Source organism: Episyrphus balteatus, chromosome 1, assembly GCF_945859705.1.
Source record: "Episyrphus balteatus chromosome 1, idEpiBalt1.1, whole genome shotgun sequence".
NCBI lineage: Eukaryota > Metazoa > Arthropoda > Insecta > Diptera > Syrphidae > Episyrphus > Episyrphus balteatus.
The window spans coordinates 126,449,901-126,471,592 of record NC_079134.1 but is presented as its reverse complement, the minus strand read 5'-3'; the positions used below and the strand labels follow the sequence as shown (position 1 = coordinate 126,471,592).

General features: G+C 31.9%; 1 protein-coding gene across 3 annotated transcripts; it reads right to left on the bottom strand.

Annotated features, from left to right (window-relative positions):
* Window positions 1-3,797: 3,797 nt before the first annotated feature.
* On the bottom strand, window positions 3,798-21,052 carry LOC129906834 (uncharacterized protein CG5098). 3 transcript variants are annotated; one of them, XM_055982774.1, is made up of 9 exons: window positions 20,249-21,052; window positions 13,503-13,683; window positions 13,167-13,304; window positions 12,548-12,738; window positions 12,230-12,431; window positions 9,782-9,875; window positions 8,095-9,716; window positions 7,118-8,005; window positions 3,798-4,243 (listed from the first exon to the last, which is right to left on the bottom strand). In XM_055982774.1, exons 2-9 carry the CDS (start codon window positions 13,566-13,568, stop codon window positions 3,857-3,859), a joined length of 3,588 nt encoding a protein of 1,195 aa, XP_055838749.1. In that variant the 5' UTR covers window positions 13,569-13,683; window positions 20,249-21,052; the 3' UTR covers window positions 3,798-3,856. The 3 variants fall into 3 exon arrangements, with proteins under 3 accessions (XP_055838749.1, XP_055838750.1, XP_055838751.1); XM_055982775.1 differs by lacking the exon at window positions 13,167-13,304; XM_055982776.1 differs by lacking the exons at window positions 12,548-12,738; window positions 13,167-13,304.
* Window positions 21,053-21,692: the final 640 nt, after the last annotated feature.

Below are 21,692 nucleotides of genomic sequence, written 5' to 3'. Positions count from 1 at the left end.
TAGCAAGAAGGCACACCCTAACATGTCCAAATAATTTAGACGGGGATAACACGGCCTAGCCAAAAAGATATGAGACAAAACTATTTATAGTGGAGTAACTAAAGCAAATTAATTTGAAATGCGGGCGTACAGCTCCGATTTTGAAGATTTTACTAAATGTCATTAATTTAAAATACTTTAACCTCCATGGGTTAAAAATTGCCGCTGTTTTTTGTTTCAATGGCAAGATTGATACAATAATGTAATGTCACTTTTATTCGTTGCAAATTGATACGTATACGTCACAGTGACCCTCTTGAAATATACAAGTTCAAATATGGGGTGTTTTCATAAACGTCTGCCTAACTTAGGCCTGCGTTAGTCGTGTTCATAAACTCAGATCTGCGATCGGACTAACTTAGTCCAACTGCAGTTTTGCTGTTCATAAACGTCAGTATGTCGTCAACATCGGGCAGATTGCGCAGCCAAAATTTTATTGCTGCAGAACTCAAAAAGAAATTTATTTGACTCTTGATTCGATTTTTTTTTTTGTTAATAAATGTAAATATTGTTAAAAAAAAATGAAAAGCAAACATATTAATTAGGGTGGTGCAAAAAATGTTTCTTTTTTCATTTTTCAAAAAATTTAAATTTTAATGACCAGGAAAATATCGAAATCGTGTTTTTTGAAAAAAGGAGTTTGTATTAATTTTTTTCTTATTAGGGTGGCTCTAAAAAATGTTATCTTCTACAAATGCTTGAATTATCCAAAAAAAATCAACGTGGATATTGTTTTGACCGAATTATCGAAGAAAAAAAAATTTTCCATTAGGGTGGTTCAAATTTTTTTTTTTAAATTACAAAAAAAAATTATTTTTCACTGCAAAGAAAGTTTGTAAAACATGGTTTATGAAATATAATGTGAAATTGGGGTAGGTATTTTCGAATTAGGGGGCTCAGAAAAATGGTATAGGTATTTAACATTTACGCTTGGAATTCAACCAAATTCAATTTAATTAATTCGGCATGAATTTAAAATTACTATAGCAAAAACGCACTTAACAAATTTTCTGTGCAATAAAAATCATTTTTTTTCAAACGCATAAAAAAACTTTCTTGAACACCCTAATTAAAAATATTTTTTCCATAGATAATTTGTTTTAAATGTGAACTACTCGGTGTTTTTATTATTTTTTTTTTTTTTTAGAAGAGAGTATTTTTTTTTTACCCACCCTAATGTAACACGGTTTACAAATTTTTCGTGTTATTAAAAACAATATTTTCGGGAACTGAAAAAGAAATTTTTTTCGCTTAAACAAAACTCATTCTATGGTAATTTTTTTATATTTTTTTTCTGACGTTTATGAACACTCAGTGACTGCTGAAAATTGTACAAACGCAGGCCTGCAATTATTCTGCAGAATTGGTGTGTTCATTAATGCAGTAAAGCAGAAAGACGATTGGACCGACGCAGATTTCCGACGTTTATGAAAACACCCATGGTGTAATACTGTTAGTTGTACAGACTTCCAAAGATCCAGCCTAGAATTTTTAACGAATATTGAACTGGGTCACTATGGCGAATGTGGAATATATTTTCAATTGCAAAATCTTAACCTGGAAAAAAAAATTGCTAATGAATAATGATGATTATGAACTACCTAACCACTTAATATTGTTGATCTTTAAAGTTCCATAACTCGGTCTAACTGATCCCTCGATTTTCGAACGGTTCACTGCACCAATTCGGAAGGTTTAGTGCTTTGCACTAAATTTGAGTCGAAGGAGAATGCCCAAGAATGAATGGCGTAAAAAACCAGCACCGATACGAATGAGACCTATATGTCTTGAAAGGGCATCAAAAGCATAGATAACAAATATGAAAATTCCATGAGATGCAGCATCGAAAAATACCCTGAGATCATGTGCCATAAGTTAAGGTTGATTTTTAAATGACTTTGTTAGCTTGTTTTTGGTTAAAATGTCTGAAAATGATAGACAAAAGACCCAATGGAATAATAATGATGTTGTTAATAAAAAAAAATTATTAATCGTAAAACAAATTAGGTTTGAGGTTTTTGTCCCGTTTTCCTTGAAACATTATTCAGAGGACATTCATAATTAGGACAGCGAAATTCCCTGAGATTCAAGATAAGGCCCATAATTTCTAACACAATTATTTTTGCTTTGAAATTTCAAAAAATATTGCATTCATTTGCGCACGCAGTTGAAAGTAATTTTGCTACATAGAACATTAACAAATGGATTGCCTTTAGGATTGACAGTTCGAAGGAATTGTATTGTTTTCCAAATTTGACGAAACGTGGAACAAGGCATCGAAATATAGAACTTGAGCGTTATAACATCGCATCCATTTTCACACGCTTTAATATAATTTAACTTAAAAGAAAAATTGCAAATAGTTTCAGTTCTAACACATCCTAGTAATTTCAAGGATTTTAAAAATGAACGAAATGTAAATGAATGTCTTCTCATTTTGATCGAAATTGAAAATCGATTTTAATTAATTTTTTATCTAAATATTCTTCCCTTTCTCGACGCTGTTATGATCTCGATATCGAGGGGATCATAACTGGCCCACGTATCTGCTTCACACGAGTGATCTGCCTGTGGGGTTCGAATGTGGCCGAATGTGTTATAAGAATTAAAATAAAGACATAATAATTTCTTACCATTTTTTTTTATTAATCTGATTATATAGTAAATTATGTTCTTACAATAACATTTTGTTTTGCTTTATTTTTTTTTTTAAGTTTTCCAATCAAATATAATTTTATTATTGGTACATCTACCATACACAATTTATACAATTTTTGTTCCGTTTACTATATTTTACTTTATTATTTAGTTTTTTTTTTTTTTTTTGTTCACTCAGTTTTAAAACTTAAAAAATATGTCTTATTATCTATTCTACTTGAATATGCGCACCCATGCCGATAAACTTAAGTAGTTGAGAATCGACTAATCGTACGCGACTCTTAATTAGTGCCTCACTGATAATAATAATACAATTTAATTTGTTTTTTAATATAAAAGAAATCTTAAAATAAAACATACGTATTTACACAATAAACTTTAATAAATAAATATCTAATAACTTGGCGAATGTGGAAGGAATAAGGATGGAAAGAGAAATGATAAAATTATTATAACGATGAGGAAACGAACAAGAATTATAGCTGACACATTTGTTTTGTTTTTGTTTCTTTGTTTTGATTATTAATAATAATACAAAATTTTATGATTTTTTGTATTCCGGAAAGGGTTATGTACACTTGTAACTATTTAAATATTGATTTTGTTTGTGTGTGTTATTTTTAAAGATTTAAATTTACGAATCAACTACCTAGAGAAATTAATTTTATTCAATTAAACTGTAATTTTCTTGTCTTTCTGATTAAAAATAAGAAACTGTACATATTTTTAAAAAATATCATTTTCGATATAATTTTATGTTTTTTTTTTGAAAAATACTTAAACTTTAATTTAAAAATAAGGGAAACTTATATTTACAGTCTTATAATATATAAAAATGATTTCTTTTTTTTTAATGTGTGATTAACAATTATAATAATTATTTTGTTTTGATAATTATTTGAAATTTTTTAATATTAAGGGAACTTAAAGCATTGTTTTGACGAAGCAACCACTCACTGGGTTGGGCGGGCATTCGATTAATTTTATTCTTATCTTTCATTAATTAATTTCTTTTGTTTAATGAATGAAAATTAATTAATTTTTTTTTTTTTATTCAAACAATATTTGTGAGAGTGAGAAAGATAAGAGAGACATAGATATTATGTATAAGATTTTTAGAATGGATTTATTTTTGTTTTTAAAGAGAAAACACTAAGATTCACGATGACGATGACGCATCAATTTCAATTTGTGCATGTTTCTCGCAGTAGGTCTTAAAGTCACTTTCGTTGAGGTCCCAGGAGGAAAGTCTAGCGCATGGTATATGCGCTTTTGCACCACATCCACGCTGCAGACAACATATCATTGCACCTTTAAGACTGCATATGGTGCATGTATAATTTGTGCTGCTCCATACGGCATTTTCTAGGCCAACTATTCGAGCACCAATAAGAAAGACACCAGGTGCCCAAATTGAGCAATCTTCATGCATCCACACCTCATAGCTGTTGTCGGATACTTTGGACATTCCAAAAAATCGATCTTCAGGTGATTTTTCTGATGATGTACAAGATTGTGGTTCAACAAGTTTCTTTTTCTTTTTGTTCTGAAAAAATAATAACAAAAATGGTATAAAAGAATGTTTTTCTGTTTAAAGGTAGACAGCATTTTACAGATATAAATATAAAAATGAAAAATTGTTTCCAATTGAAGCGTTGAGATGAAACGCCTTCATTAAGCTCCTTCTGCTAGCGAGGTATCAATTTCTTTTATCGAGATTAGGAGACCTAATAAACTGAAATATAACTTGTAACACCAAATCAATAAGCACAATTCAATTCAATTATTAACGCTTTTATTGCCTTTTAATGCACCTAACTTGTGCCAAATTTAATTAGCAACTATGGTAATTATCCTTTATAAAAATCAAAACGGAATGATTCCATACTTTTTTCTGTAAATGTAGAACTTGTCGTTTCTTGTCGGTTTTCTTGAAACGACTTCGATGATGGAGCTGAATAAATGTTAAAATCATACAAATTTAAAATAAACGGGAAATTGGAGTATAGTTGGGGGGTACCCCTACCACTTAAAATAATAATCCAATCTACACTTTTTTTGCATTTATTTTGGTGAGAAAAATAAATATTATTGAACATATAAAAACTAAGTTTAAAATAATAAAATTTTTTAATTGAAAAAAAAAAATCCTAATTTTAACATTGAAATTACTGAAACATGTGTGTAAAAAAAATTGTAATTCAAACCAGTTACGTCGTTTCCCATAAATACATCAAGAAAACAGTTCTATGGTAGGTACTGTTAGTAACGGTCCAAAAAGTATTATTTTTTCAATAAAAAACTTCGGATCCCTATTTCGGTGGGTTAGTGAATGGCCAAAACCGATTATCCCGCGCGCGATTTGATTGCTTGATACACAATTCATTTCAGGAAGAGAAACAGTGTTTGCATTTCAATTTAATCATTTAAAATCATAATAATAGTGAAAATGATAATAGTACCATGTCAAAAAATTGTTTGCTTTTTACCGCCTGTTTTTGACTGAACCTGAATGTTAAATTTGTCAAGTACAAAAATATGCATAAATATTAATAACATTAACATTGTTCAAAACATGCGTTATTATACATTAATTTCAATAAGATTTCTTAGTAAAATAGTTAAATGAGGTAATCGAATCATGTTTAATTTAGTATTAACTTTGTCCGTTTAAAAAAAAATTCTTGGGTATGTGGAGATTTTGGAGATATTAAAAAAAAAAGAATATTTTTCTTGAGGATTTTGCCCTTTTGGAGATTTTTTTTCGATCTAAAATTTTGTGGTGATTTCATCCCACTGAGATTTTTTTGCTAGGCAGTTTGAAGTTAATCGCTTCAATGGTTGAAGCAGCAGCTCCAGATAGACAGACAGACAAATGAGAAACCGGCATTATTACTAACTCTTTTCGTATCGGAAATGCAGCACCTACAAATTTTCAGGGATGCTACCCTTCCATTCTTGCAAAACTAGTTTTACGTGATATGGTTGATACTTTTAAGTCATTATGCATTTGGTTTTCAAGGGTTCATGGTGCAAAAATATCTTTGTTTATAATTATTGAACTGAAAGTTAGTGCAAATTCTCAAACAGCTGAGTAGGAAAAAATCTTGAACCCTATCAAGTTGTAAAAGTTTCCAATTAGGGTAAGCTTTGTATCGACGGTGAAGTTACTTCTACAAGGTGTCCGATAAAAAATGGATAAGTCTAAAATGGCTGATAGCTAAAGGAACATTAGGAACATAGGTGGCAAACTTTTTAAAAAATATTCGCGTCCAAAGGGGATTGCAGAATGGTAATAGTTTTTATCATATCTAGAGTAACTAGGATGTTATTGGAACCAAAGTGCAAAAAAAGCCTATTAATTTAACTGTATAATCTTAAGTTTTTTCAAATTGCTGGCAAAAATGCATGGATTGCATCAGGTTTTTTGATTAGTTATATTTTACAATAATTCTTCTAATACATTACCATTAAAAAAATTTTATAACCGTTGAATAGTGGCTATAAAAAAAGTAATTTACCTTTTTTTTAAATGCAAAATAGAAAAAAATTATTTGCTTGCTAATTGCCAATTGTCAGTTTAAAAAGATAAAATAAAGATTGGATTATTATACATTATAACTTTTAATAAAATTGCATCTAGCAAATGTTGCATGTCTTTCGTAGCCCAATAAGATTGGGAACTCAACATAAATTCGAAAACGTGCCAATATTTTTTATAAGGTTGCATTGGCCCAAAGGATCCGAAAATATCAATACTTATTTAAAACGAGATCATTAATAAGTCAAAATTCAGAACAAACTGTTCTGATGCAGAGCTGTATGCCCATGCTTAAACTGAGCAAACAAATGTTTTTTTTTCTACTTTAAATTAATTTAACTAAAGATTATACAGTTAAAATAATTTATAAAATGAATAGGTTTTTTTAGCACTTTTGTAACAATAATTTTCTAGTTACTCTAGATATGATAAAAACTATTACCATTTCGCAATCTCCTTTGGACACGCGTATTTTTTAAAAAAGTTGGCCACCTACCTACGTTCTTATTGATTTTTTTATACCACAGGTGTTTTGCATCGAAAAACGAATTTCAATATTTTTTCAAAGAAAAAATGCAACAGCTATAAAAATTTTTAAGTGCTTATAGTTTTAGTTAATCATTGTAGAAATTTAAAAGAAATTTATAAAATTCATTCATTCGTGGTTGTGGTGAAAGAAAACGAACGAAACTTTAAATACACTGAACAAAATAAAGCTAATATTTTCTAAACTGGTTGCGATAGAAATTTTTTCTATTTGGTTTTAGCACAGTCATAAGTTAAGCTATCAGCCATTTTAGGCTTATCCTATTTTTACCGGACACCCTGTATATGTAAGGCAAATATTTAAATTATAAGAAATAGCATTTCAATACTCACATTCACATTTGATTCATTTGAATGCGCCGATGGCACAACTGGCAACGAATATGGCGTCTTCTGGAACATTTCGCTTTTCTTCCTTCGACTTACGAATTCATTCTCACCCTCGTCCCTCTCCGCAGCTTCGAAATCTTCACATTTTGTCGTTATAATATAGGGTCCAAATAAATCACCTAGACCAAACTTATGTGGTCCCTTCTTACAGAACACACACATCCAAGTGGCATCTGCTGTTTCTGCATCATACTTATTGCCCAACGTACTCATATGAATACCACGAATCTTACTTCGATCGGCATGAGTGTTTGGACCTTTCTTCACCTTGCTAACCTTCTCCGAATCATCTTCGGCAATGGGAGCGTTTATGACATTTATTGAACCATCTGGCTTAACCAAAATATATGGACCTTTGAGTTTAGGTTCGGCTGCAATTGCAACAGGCTGTGGTTCTTCTATTTTAGACGCCACCACTTTGGATCCACTTCCTCCACCTACACTATTTTTAGTCTTATTTCCTTGAGCAGTTGATGCCTTACTCGTTGAAGCACCCGATGTGCCAGCTTTTCCTTTGTTCTTCTTATTCGACGAAGATTTCTTTGTCAATCGTACTCTCTTCTTGGCGGGTCCTGGTTCACTTTTTGGCGTGGAATGTTGGCGTTTTTGTGTGGCATTCGAAGTGGAAGCAATCGCACTTAACGGCTTATGCTCGGAGTCTTCATCATCTTCTTCGTCGTCTTTGATAGTTGGTTTGGGTGGTGGCAACGCTAGGGCAAGACTCAAATCCGTTGCTACTTCGCTATTTGCAGTATCATCAGCAGCTGGAGCACTTACAGGTTGTGGTTCATCTTCGATTCCTGCAAACATCTCCTCAAGTTTGTATTCAACCTTGAAATAAAATAATTAAGTCAGTTAAGTCAGATACAGTTTATTTTTTCTAAAAGGAAAGGAAACAAGTAAAAACAAGTATTTCGTACCTCTTCAAAAGTACTCTTCGCACTGTCCACCTTAGTTTTTGGTGAGGATTGTTTTTCGGTAGGAGCTGCTATAACTTCCATAACTTCGTCGTCTTTTTCTTCTTCTATAATTGGCGGTGGTGAGGGTGGTCGCGGAGAGGCTGGCGGTGGCGGCTGTTGAGGAGGCTGCGGCTGTGGAAGAGTGGGTAGTGGTGGCGCCGGTGGAGGTGGTGGTGTTGGTGGTGATGGTGATGTTGGTGCATGGTTTTGGATTAATTCCACTGGTGAAGAAGGTGATGAAGTTTCGAATATGCTTTTCAAGTCGCTTGTCTTACAAGAAGTTGTTTCGACCGATGGCGGATCAGCTATGGCATCTGGAGTGCGAGGACCCTGGCGAACATAAGGAGGAGATTTTTCTGGCTCATCATCATCATCATTTATCACAACGGGACTCGAAGATGGGTCCTTTTTGTTGCTGCCATTACTGCAGCTACTAATTGGATCATCAAAATTCATTGTTCGACTAGTACCAGTACTACTGTTGGCAATCATCTCCGCAATTTTATCTATTGTCTCTACATCGTCCGAGTCACTTCTATGCATGAGACTAGTGTTAGCTGTCTCACATGGCGGATGCAGAGCCTCATCACTTTCAGTACTGGAACGCAAATCGATAGTTTCAGTTATCACTGGTGGTTGTGGTGGTGGTGGCTGTTGTTTTTCTGGAGGCGGTGGTGGCGACGGAGATTGAGGAGCATCCGGTATTTGAGGTGGACCTTCTAGGATACGATTATCACTGAAACATGCATCATCTTTCGGCTGGGGGAGTTGCTGCTGTTGTGGTGGTTGTGTTAAGGCAGATTCTGGCTTTAACGAAAGTGATCCATTGCTATTGGAAACTTCAGGAATAACTGGTAGAGATGGAGGTATCTTTTCATCTGGTTTGGCAGCTGCTTGCTCGCCCAGTGAAATGTTTTCATCTGTCTCACTGTCATGCGAGACACGAATGGTTTTGTTAGGTTTTCGCTTTCGACGCGTTCGTGATCCACTTGAATCGACCGAGTCTTCATTGGAAGTAACATTGGCTGGCGAGTCATTAGTTGAGACACTGTTGCAGGAATTTTCTGTAGCGGTGACAGTTGTCAGATCAGTACCGCATTTTGGTGGTAAGCAAGTGCCAACCGTTGTTGATTCGGCAGCAGTGAGCAAATGATTGAGAGGAGCATTAAAGTTGGCTAGATGATTGAGACGGTTGTTGTCGGGAGAAGCTGGTCCATTGGTTAAACAGGAATACTGTTGTTGCAGCTGAAGTTGCAATTGTTGTTGTTGTTGTTGTTGCTGTTGGTGATGTTGTTGTTGCGGTTGATGCTGTTGTGGTTGATGCTGTTGTTGTTGATGTTGTTGTGGCTGATGCTGTTGTGGCTGATGTTGTTGTTGCTGATGTTGTTGTTGCTGATGTTGATGTTGCTGATGCGGTTGTTGATGCTGCTGCTGTTGTTGTTGTTGTTGATGATGTTGTTGATGTTGCTGATGTTGTTGAAGCTGCTGTTGTTGGTGCTGCTGCATCTGTTGTTGCTGGTGTTGCTGAAGCTGCTGTTGTTGGTGTTGTTGCAATTGGTGCTGGTGACTTGATGGCGGAGAAACTAGAATTCAAGAAAATGTTTATAATAATTTTGTTTATAATGCCGAGTGAGTGGTTCATATTTACGTTTTTTAGGTGAGCTCGGAATCAATTTATTTGATAAATTTGTGTAAGTAGGTTCTTTAACCAGTTCTACTGGTTTTGTCAAATTTGTTTGAATCTGAAATTAAATAAAAGAAAACATTTTTTTGTAATTTTAACAAAAACAAAACCACATGAATTGTCTTTCATTTATTTAAAAAATCCGTGAAATTTAATTTTTGTGTGAAATATGAAATAGCTTTGAACCACCTATAAATATAATTTATCTTTTGAAGCATCAGGATCAAGAAATATATAAAAATTCAAAGCATGTAAATGTACGAGGGGCAAACCCTAAGACTAACCAAATACCCCGAAAGACGATAGCCGCAAGGTGGTATTATATTCCTTGTTTTAAAAATTGTTGTCTTAAACTAAATTTTATTTCAACTGGAATATTGTGAAAGGAACGACTAACGACAAAATATACGTAGTGCATCAGGTCTTGAGTGAACTGAAGTTTCTCTTAGGTTTTTGGCAATCAGGGTATCAGGGTAGATTTGTGAATGTTTAAATTCCTTCAAATCAAATAGCATGTAGCTTAGGATAGCAAGGCTTTATTCATCTATATCTGAAAAAGCCACAGCTAGAACAATTAGAGCCAATTTTTCAATACTCAGATAAACCTCAGTTAGAGCTTATTCCTAGGAATAAAAGTTTTTTTTATATTGACATTTGGCAGTTTTTATTCTTCTGATAGTCTAACTGACGATTGAAAAATCAGGGCTTAGTATAATAGTTTAACCATATGAAATGTCTAAGGCACAATAATAATTTTGTAAATGGAACGTTGTGTCAAAATTTGAAAGTAATTGGAAAAGAACTTTTCAAGATTCGTTATTATAGGCAAATGAACAATATACCAAACACGTTGAATTCAACTTAAGATTTTTCAAAAAAGAAAACAGATATTTGAAAGATCTAAACAGATTTAGAAAGACAAAATATATTTCTTTTAAAAACCGTTACAAATTTAATTAAAACAAAGAACCAAACGCTAAGAAATAACCTCGAAAACTGCATAGTGACTATTTAAATAGTCAATAATGACTATTTTGGATAGTTATCCCGGTTTTAACTAATAAAATAGTTATTTTTTCTGTGAGTGTGGTAAAAAGCGGCATTTTCAATGTTCTAACGGGATATCTCAAAAACGTGATGTGATAGAATTTTGTCGACTTCGGATTCAAGCTTAGGGCACCGAAATCCTTGTAAGTTGGACTTTTAACAGGAAAATAGTTAAAATTTTTAACTGATTCTTTTTTTATAATAAAAGGATGATATTCATGAGTATTTTTTTTTTGCGAAAGAATGAATCCTAAAGATTCTATTTCAAAAAAAAAAAATTCAAGAAAATCAGGTAAGATCGGAAGGGGGCAAAAATGTGACCTTTAAAGGAGTTAAAACAGATAAGCTAAAGTCACGAAATAATACTGGAAATGAAGATTCTTCTGTTTGCAGCTGCTTTTTAAATCAAATCCAAAAGGTAGGTGATTTAAATGCACCTTATGTACCAAATCATCCCACGAAGCATGTGATGGGTTGGGAACCGATAAAGATAATATCTTTATGAATTATTATTGCAACGATCATACTAGCAACAAAATTTAATAGGGCGGTCTTACTCCTATGTGGGGGCAAGATCGTTTTTTGTTAGCAGTTTTTCAAAATTTTCTTTTGATCAGTATTTTTTATAATAATGAGAGGCCCTACAAAAATGGAAAAACTTAATGAATAAAGTCTTAATTTTCATTAAAAAATGTTTTGTATTGATTTTTAAGACAGTCACACACTAAATGGGCGGTCTTGCCCCCACTTCCCCTATACAAACAATAAAAAAAAAAAATTCGATTTTGTTGACGTACCCTGTTGTGATATATTAAAAGAAAAGTGTTTTTAAAATTATAAAATACACGAACTTAAATTAAAAGTAAAAATTTGACCACCAACTTGACCCTTTAAATCGAAAAGCTATCTTCTTTTAGGTTTCAAACAAGTGTTTAATGTTTTTTTCGACCACCTGATTGAATAGTTGAAACCAAATACAAATATTTTTTTGTTTTCTTAACAAAATCAAGATTTTTCATAGGTTTGCCTGAATTATGTTAGCAAACAGTTTTCGCTGGTAGATTGGAGTGTTTCTATTATTTAGGCACAGCTGTATGTAATTAACACAAAATGATTAACATATGTTTTCCTTCGGACTTATTTTATTTACATTTTTTGGTAATTCCAAAAGACAACCCCTCAAAAGCCTTAAACATTGTCGTCAAAACAGTAATCGATGTTCACAATCTCTGATTATACACACGCTAAAGTAAATTGTTATTTAAAGTCAATTAAAAAAGAGTGTTTTATAAACACATAGTCAATTTAAAGTTGACATTACTTTGCTAAAATTGTTATTATCGTATACAAAATAGTTTAACTTACATCACTTTCACAACTCCTGTTAGTCATCTTGGCGTAATCATCATTTATTCTTTCAGTATCTCTGATATAAAGACCACATGCTTGTTGCTGCATATCCACATCATTTCCATTCGTATTCATGTACTTCGGCAGAGGTGGTGGCGGTGGTGCCGAACTCATCGCTTGCGAATGATGAGCATTCGAGTTGGTCGATAAATTATGACTGTAACAATTTAAATCAAAATACAATAAATGTATACCCAGTGTTAGAAAGTACTTATATATATGTAATAATTTTATACGCTTTCCAACTATGTATATAAATGCAAATGAACTTACATGGGAAAATTATTTTGTGAATGGGAGGGTAGTGGCGGTGGTTTATGACCAAACTCTGGTGGCACCGAACCTGTTAAACCTTTTGTTAGCGGGGAACTACTATTGCGATTCGATTGCAATGACAAGTCCATCGAATCGAATGGGGAAGGACCTCTGACGAACGACGGCAGCAAAGGATTCAACTGTTCTAGCTTTAAATTTTAATAAAAGAAAGTATACGTTTTTGATTGTCAATTATTTCTATGTGGTTTTGGTGGTTACTACAAACTACTTATAGGTTACACAAACTATTTCTAGGTTAACGGTAATGGCTTACATGCTTTTATAAAAAAAATTAATTTTGTCAAATTGCTTCCAAAAATTTTGTATTTTTAAATTTAAATAAGCTTCAATTGATAAAAAGGCGAGCTTTTTGGGTTTGCTTAAATTAAAGACAAAAAAAAAAACATGCAGAACTAAAAATAATCACAAATTTACGGTAGCAAACAACATCTATGGATGGGACTATAAAATCTCTACAAAAAATTAATAAGAAGGGTGCAGGCGAGGAGGGGCAATGCAATTATAACATAAAAATATTATATTTTTTTTTAAATTATTCTTTATCTTTTTCTTTTACGTTTTTATGGTTAGCCGATATGAAATTGTAAAGGGATTCCGGTGGCGTTGGATTATGCCAAGCTAATGGCGAACGAACCATCGGCCTTTCATTGGACATGTGTGCCAATTGCGGTTGCCTTGGAATGTAAGACGGTATCTATAAACGGATATTTTGATATTTGTTTTGTTTAAATTATTTACAAAAGTGTATCTTTTTTTTTTTAATTTTAAATTAATAATAAAATATGTTTCAGAACAATTGGACAACAAATATTAAGGTTTTGTTATCTTTTTTGTTAACAAGTAAAAATTGTTAATTGTGAGTCGAGATTAGTTGGAGGAGGAAATGGTTTACCTGAAGTGGATTCCATGATGAGTTTTGAGGTTGACTAAGATGGCCATGAGGATTATTTCCAGACATGATTAATATTTGATTTCTTAGAATTTGTTACTAGGAATGCTGAATGTCCTGGATAGGTTTTTGACAAATCGACAAAGGTTGTTCCAATTGTGTAAAATTTCAATGCTTTAAGGATCTGAAAAGAAAATTAATTACATTATCACGAGTTGTTTAGATTGGCTTTTTAGTTTATTAATATAATACATCAGTACTTATACTTTAACCTAGTCATTTGATTTCTAGTTAAGCCTCTTTAATTAGAATAAACATAATGGAGAAAATAATGAAACGGTAAAAGGCTTCTTTTCAATATATTGTTTGAAGAAAGGTATAGTTGCGAAATATGAAGTTAGTTGAGTTGAGTTGACCTTAAGATGACGCAGAAACATAATAATAAAAAAAGTGGTCATACCGGTCTTTCAAATTTCTCTAACAATTTGCTGGTCCATAAAAGAATAAGGCAAAAGAAAACATTATGATCATTTTTGAAAAGATAAAAGAAGGGTGTGGATTAGGATTAGAAATTAGGTAAAAAATTGTTTATTAGTCATGAAAATAAACAGTCAAGAAAATTATTTGACTTATTGATGTGTACGTTCAGTACGCTAACAACAGTCTTCTACTGAGGATTTAAACACATTTAAACAATATTTGTATTGTATTCCATTGTGTTGTAATATTGTATTCCAAAATAAACTATAATAAAAAAATGTTTGCGATTTTAAGTTTGAAGTCAATCCAAATTTTCACTACCACCACCGTTCGCGTGTTTCAACATTAGCAATCTCCAATTTTTCTTCAAAACTAAGGAACAAACATGTAAATTAGGACATGACATGAAATATTAAAATTTTGATTTGCACATTTCGTCGGCGTAAAGCAAAATTGTTCTAAACCCACTTTTAACCGAAAATGAGATAATGATGCAGTTTTACTAATTTGAGGGTGCTCTTTCCGAATTTTAAAAAGTTTTTTTTTTTAAATTAATTTCTTTTCAGCAAATAATATAATTTAATGGGATATTTAACAATAAACACAGGTAAGTAGCCTTCTGAAAATGAGGCCCGAATATTCTTGATTGTTCTAAATCCCATCATATTTTGTTCTAAGTCCACTTTTTATTTAATAATATTTTGAAAACTTTTTGTCACTCCATATGCCATTGTCCAATATCCAAAATGACTTTTGTTTGATTTTAATTTTATAAAAATAAAATTGTCAAGGGTTGCAGAAAAAAAATCATTTAAAAACAAAAATTTTCTGATATCAACAAAAATTTTTATTCGAACTTTAGAAATCGATTTCCCAAAATTTTGAAAAACGGACATTGGACAGATAGCATCCAAGCGACGACTTCCAGTTTTGGGTTTTTAGTTTTAAAAAATATTTAAAAATAGTATGCACCTACTAATGAGATGAACTTGTATGGTTTATTCAAGAGAAAAGAACAAACTTTATAAAAAAACATAACTTGAATGGCGAACGAGTAGAAAAATGTCGCCTTAAAAAAATTTGAAACTTAGAACAATTTTGCTTTACGATGACGATTTGTTTCATAGAAACTATATATTTGCTTACGAATATTTACATGTGACTTACATAGACTTCAAGGAACAATAAAATCCGAAGAATATCCTATAAATAATTCTAATGACTTCAAAGTTTGATATAGTAAAATTTCCTTTGATAATAGTATTATTTCAAAAACTGAGGCCAATAAAATTTGTTAAACTTCGGATTCGAGTTCAGTACCCGTAAAACCTTCAGAAAAGTATATTTTGATTCTTTTGACAAAAAATCTTGTTGATCAGTGTTATAGAACAACAGTAGAAAAGGGCAGAAATAATGAAGTGTTTTTAAATTATGAAGACTTTTAAGGGCCAGTCTAATACTGGGGTCGAATTACAGCATACGATTACGATCATTTGTTAACGTTTTTACTATTTGTGTCTCTATTTATTTAGTAGAAACAGATAGGGACACATAGCAACCATACGTTAACGAACGTATGCCGTAATTCGACCCCTGTTTTCGACTAAAAACTAATGAAAGAATTGAAAACAACGTTAATACTTAGTCAATTATGTATTAAATTAGTTTGATTTTTTTGTAGGTAATTTTTTTTTTCAAAATTTTAAGATTGAAATCAAATTCCTAAATTGTAAGTGTTATTCTCAATAATTTTTTTTTTCCAAGCTAAACGTCCGTCATCAGTCAATTTTTGGACCTCTAAAATCTATCAACCATGTTAACAGACAATTTTTAATTATGATGACAAAAATTTGGCGGCGGCAGATGTCAGCTGATTTTCTCCCAATGATTTGTCTAATTTTTATCCAACCGTACAGACAATTTTATTGGAAGACTTCTGACATTTCGGCCAATATTGGAAGATTTTCCAATCAGAACAGGAATTTCAGACTTTTGCAATATACGGAATTCAGAGTCGTTACTTAAGTTAAGATTTTTTCTCAACTCAAGCATTCGCCCAAGTGATATTATCATAGCAAACATAGAGTGGTTACTTGAGTAAAATAAAATCTTGACTTAGAAAATTTTTTTCTCAATCAAGCTAACAATGATATTTATATACAGGGTGTCCCAAAAGTAATGGATCAAACGAAATATGCTGATAGGCCTACTTATGGTCTCTCAGAATTTGGTAACTTGTTCATCCCAAATCCTTACGGTTTTCGATTTAATGCAATTCTTGTGAAATTTTGAAAAATCCCTACTTTGAAACAGTATTTTGCTTCTTGCACCCACTATTGATTTTTGTTTTTTAAAATTCTTTTACAAAAACATTGCCAAAGAATTAGGAACAATTTATTAATCAAATAATTTTTTATTCCATACGCCATTTCGGTGCAAATTAACTAACAGTTTCAAGTTTTATAAAAAATCAATTTCTAACTTTTATTTGAGAGCAACACCGCAAAAAAAATTTGCACGGTGTGTGGATGGTTTATTATTTTAAAAAGTTGCCCTGTTATTGTCGTTTTCAAAAAAGTATAAAAGTATCCCAAGTTGCAGTTAGATCGCAAAATATTACAATTTGAATTCAACAAAACAGGGTTTTTCAGAGCAAAAATACAAACAAAAATAGAGGCTTTTGTTCAAAGAAAAATAAACAAATAAAAGTTCGAGAAAATGTGTTTGTTTTTGGTTGTTTTTTGTTCTGAAAAACCCTGTTTTGTTGAATTCTAACTTTTATTTAGAAATTGATTTTTTATAAAACTTGAAACTGTTAGTTAATTTGCAGCGAAATGGCGTATGGAATAAAAAATATTTTGGTTACTAAATTGTTCCTAATTATTTGGCAATATTTTTGTAAAAGAATTTAAAAAAACAAAAATCAATAGTGGGTGCAAGAAGCAAAATACTGTTGCAAAGTAAGGATTTTTCAAAATTTCACATGAATTGCATTAAATCGAAAACCGTAAGGATTTGGGATGAACAAGTTACCAAATTCTGAGCGCCCTTAAGTAGGCCTATCAGCATATTTCGTATGATCCATTACTTTTGGGACACCCTGTATATGAATAAGGATTTGTGGCCTATGCAACATGAGAGAGAAAGAGGACGTGCTGTACTTCTTAGGTGGATGCCCTATCTTGATTGAAATCAGAAGGGACGTATACGGCAAAAACTATTTTACAAACAACGAAATTCACAACATACTAAATGGCGAAGGATGGAACGACCTTTATAAATACATCACTCGGGCCTTACGTTATAGAAGAAGAATTATTTTAGAATACGCTTTATTACATGAGTTATTAGGTGTGTATTTTGTTTATCTATATAGATTTTGTGCAAGAAAACGACATCGGGATTTTTGAAATCCATGCAAACATTTCGCACCACTGTACATACACTTTTGCAGCTGTCTGTCAAAAATGTTGCTTTTGTTTTTTTTTTTTATTTTAACTCCGAAGTGGGAAGGGCATTACAACCATGTTGGATGCAAAAAAAAAAATTTCACAAAAAAAACAAAAACCATTTGTATGGCCATGGCATCCATGTTGGATTCAAAAATATTTTTTTTTTTTTCACATAAATCCAAAAATCATTGGTATATTCTTAGCTACATTTTAAGACCATAACCAGTAAAATTAGTTGCGTCGTTCTTGTGTTATAAGCGTTTGAAGGTAGCCATATTGAATTTTTTTTCGATTTTTTAACCCTTTCGGACCCAGCGTTACTCTCATGTAACATATTTTTAAAAATTCGTAAAAAATATTCCCTTAAATATTTTTTTAGGTTTCGATGGCTCATTTGAAAGATAATGATGCCTAGTTACTGGATTATTACAAAAATTTAGTCCAATATCATACCTTTCATTTTTTTTTATCGAAAAAGGAACTGAATTTCACATTTTTTTTTTTTTTGCAAAAAAATTTTTATTTTATATATATGGTCATAATTTTGAAAAGAAGATATAAAAAAAGTTAATCCAGAAAAACAAAAAGATTTAAAAAAATAAAATTTTTTTGAATTTTTTTCTCTTGAAAAGTTTAAGAGAAAAAAAATTTTATTTTTAAAATTTTTTTTTTTTTTTTTTGAATTTTGTTTTATTTTTAATTTAAGCTTTTTCTGGAGCAAAAATGTGGAAAAAGCTAGGAAAAACAATTTTTTTTCTCATTACAAAATGAGAAAAGAAAATTGAGCTTTTCAGAGCAAAAAACGTGATCCTTTAATTTTTTCAAAAATTCGATCGAGTGAAACAAAAAAACGGCTGGCTGGTTTAATTTGATTTTTTGTAGGATTTTTGTGGACATATTGAACTGTAAAATGCACACTTAACATTAGCGGTTTCCTCAATATTTTCGATCTAGCGCTCGATTTTCCAAAAAACCACCAAAAGCCCTTTTTTTGTTGCATTTTCAAATTCATGTGAAAATAAGAAAAACATTTTTTTTTGGAAAAGCAATGGCTAGCCGTTAAGGAGAATTCATTCAAGTTCTTGAAACCCACCTTTAACTTTCTGTGCGATCATTGGTTGCTGAGATATCGATAATCAAACACAAAGGATTTTTTTCCATTTGAAGACCGATATCTCGGCGAGAAGTGGACGTATCGAGGTGTTCAAAAAACCAAATTAAAGCTAAATGAACAAAGTATCCGATCCTTGTAGTGGTTAAGCTAAAAAAAATTTTTCCACGCCCGTAGACCAAAAAAAAAAACTAAATAAATTTTGAAAATTTTTTTGTTGCTGGTTTTTCTACGATTACTCAAAAACCGCGGAGGTTAAAAATTTTTAAAGTTCTAATCCAAAAACTAGACACTTGGAGCTACAATTTCCTTCTTTATCGATTTCTTGTACGACCATTTCTTTCGAAGTTACGGCCTGTTGAAATTTGCCCAAAAATTTGGAATTTTTTTTTGATCCCTTAATTTTTTCCAGTAGTGTATTATATGTATTTTATTATTTGAATTGAAAAAAAACTTAAGTTGTCACTCTGGCAGACGGCGTAAAGCCATGTTATAAAATGAATTGTTATACAAATTATGAACAAGAAAATTTGATTAATAAAAGTCATTGATAATTGAGGATTGAATAAGGATTCAATTGAGGGAATGCTTAAGATATTTCTCAACTTGAGTGACGATTATGAATTCAGCCCTTAGCTTTAAATTAGGTATGTATGTTTTTATAACAACAAATATATATTCAGATATTTTAAATAAATAAATGAACTCTGCGATGTTCTGATTATACAAACACTATTCCTTATTCTTATACGCAACTTTATTTTGAATTTCTTTTAGAAGAAAGAAACTACATTAAAAACATTTCCATAGCACTAAGCTTTTTGTGTTTGTTCACAATGTTTGTCTTTCTCAATAACATCATGATTTCATTTGCTCATTAAATGTTCCAAAACCCCAAAACTAAGCATCTATCAATCATTATTCAACAAAAAAATAATTAAACAAACTCCCGCCATGAAATGAACAAGAACATTAACAAAAAAACGTGTTATATTTCTTTCCAAAAAAAAAAACAAGAAAGACAAACCTTATTCAAGAGAGTACACACGAACTCTACAATAATTCATCCCTATCACATTCTTCCCCCTCTTCCCTAAAAACCAATTTTGCAACGCACAATCCTTACAAAAGAAATCACTTTTCGCTGATTTAAGCATTCATTGGTTGTGAGTGAGGGAGGGAGCGCAGGAGGGTGCACTTTGGGTTCCAATAAACTGGCAGTAGTTGTGTATGAATAAATCAAATCACCGCGCACAATATTGGAAATTTGGACAAAATTTGTAGGTGCTCAGTGACAATGGCTAAAACCCCATCACCACCCAAAAGAATGATGCGGTCATTGAGCTATCAGAAAAAGCCCAAATAGAAATAAAACTAAATACAATTGCATGTTTGATGTGGACATGGACAGCGCGCGGGACATTTGAACAAAAACAAATAAGAATCACCCTAATAAACATGGAAAAACGCAACAAAAAAAAAATATAATAAAACAAAAAAGGGATTATCCCAAGTTCCCAGGTGCGTTTGCATCTAATCAAGACATTTACCCACAAAAAGTAAAAAAAAAAAAAACTTGAAATTATATCGACCGAACCCTCTTTCGGTTATTTTTTTTGTTTTTTGGTGGGAAAAAGGAGAAAACCAACGACGACGGATTTAATCCAAAACACAGATTATAAATTAACAATTAAATATTTATCTACCTATGAATAAGACAATTAGCTTTCGGCGAGGCTGGAGGAGCGCCTGGAATTGGAATTTAATGACGAGAGCATGAGGTGGACACCGACAGCGACAAAAAAACAATTCCAACAACCACACGACGGAGATGGACGACAACGATGACAAAAAAAAAGTAGAAAAAAAACCGACGAAAATACACACAAAATCGTTCAACTTTTTCCCAGTTTCACAGTGATTTTGAAGTTTTATTGATATTAGCAGTCAACATCTTGTGGCGAATCATAATTTTTGATTGAAATTGAATTTTGTATCAAAAAGAAAAAACCAATAAATTTGGAAAAATTCTCAAAAAATCCCCGACGGATTTTTGGTGGAATCCTTTTTATATTTTTTTTTTTTTGAGTAAAACGAGTGTGTGGAAACACCACGGCACACAGCGAAATATATATTTTTTTGTTGTATCTTGCTTTTCACTTTAGCATATGTTAAATTTTCATTTGTCACACTATAGTTGTGCTGCTCTTTTATTGTTCCCTTTTTTGGGACAGAAAAAAAAAATTAGCAAAGTGTGGACCGCGATGGATGAAGAGAAAAAAAAACACTGTGCACTGTCGTCAAAGATTTTCAATTTTCTTTTTCCCTTTTTTATTCATATATCAACTTTGTTTTTTATTGCATTATGTAATTATTTTCACTTTGTTTATTTTTTATTCAATCACATTCTAATTAGAATTGAGCACAGTTCGTTTTTTTTAAATCATTTTTGAGTGAAAAATTTTCTATGCGATGAATGGAAAATTGGAATTCTGCTCTGTTTCTGTACAAATAATTCCGCAATGGGCAATGGATTTTTTTTTTGTTGTAACATATTTGGCGTAGTGTTTGGGACAGAATGTAGATGATAAGGTAGTGCGGATTTTTTTTGAAACTTAAGGAGAAGTTTATACTTGAGTTGTTGAGTGAATACTGTTATGGTAGATTTACACTTCGATTCGTTTGGCAGATTTACATCAAATTGCTTTTCTCTTACACAGCGTCTCCACTGAGCATACAGCTGTCCAACATCACAACCGCAATCCAATCCACAAACAGAACAATTTTTTTCGCTGGGCAAATTATGTCATGTCGTCTCATTTAATCTTTCGTGTACATGTAAGGTTTTCTCTTGAATGTAGAGGTAAAATGACTCGTATTACTTATACATTCAAGAAAAAACCTAACACGTACACGAAACAGGGGAGGCGGCCTGTTAAAAAAGAAGAAAAATGTTTCCTATTAGCCTTGTTCCATTGGAGGTGGTAGTTTACTACTAGTAGATGTTTTGGTTAATCTAGTACTATCATCTACTCATGCTGTTCTTCCCGAGTAGATACGATTTGTATTGAGTTTGCTGGAAGTGCGTTCCATTGAAAATCGCTGGTAAACTACTAGTAGTACTTTTGCCACCTCCCGAAAGAACAGGGC

What these genes read in the sequence shown, in the direction of transcription:
- LOC129906834 (XM_055982774.1), bottom strand. Translation starts at nt 13,568, where the DNA reads ATGTCTGGAAATAATCCTCATGGCCATCTTAGTCAACCTCAAAACTCA. An exon ending in TATCGGCTAACCATAAAAAC is followed by an intron (nt 12,739 to 13,166) that starts GTAAAAGAAAAA and finishes TAAAATTTAAAG; the next exon opens with CTAGAACAGTTGAATCCTTT. An exon ending in CAAATGAATCAAATGTGAAT is followed by an intron (nt 4,244 to 7,117) that starts GTGAGTATTGAA and finishes TTATTTTTTCAG; the next exon opens with AACAAAAAGAAAAAGAAACT.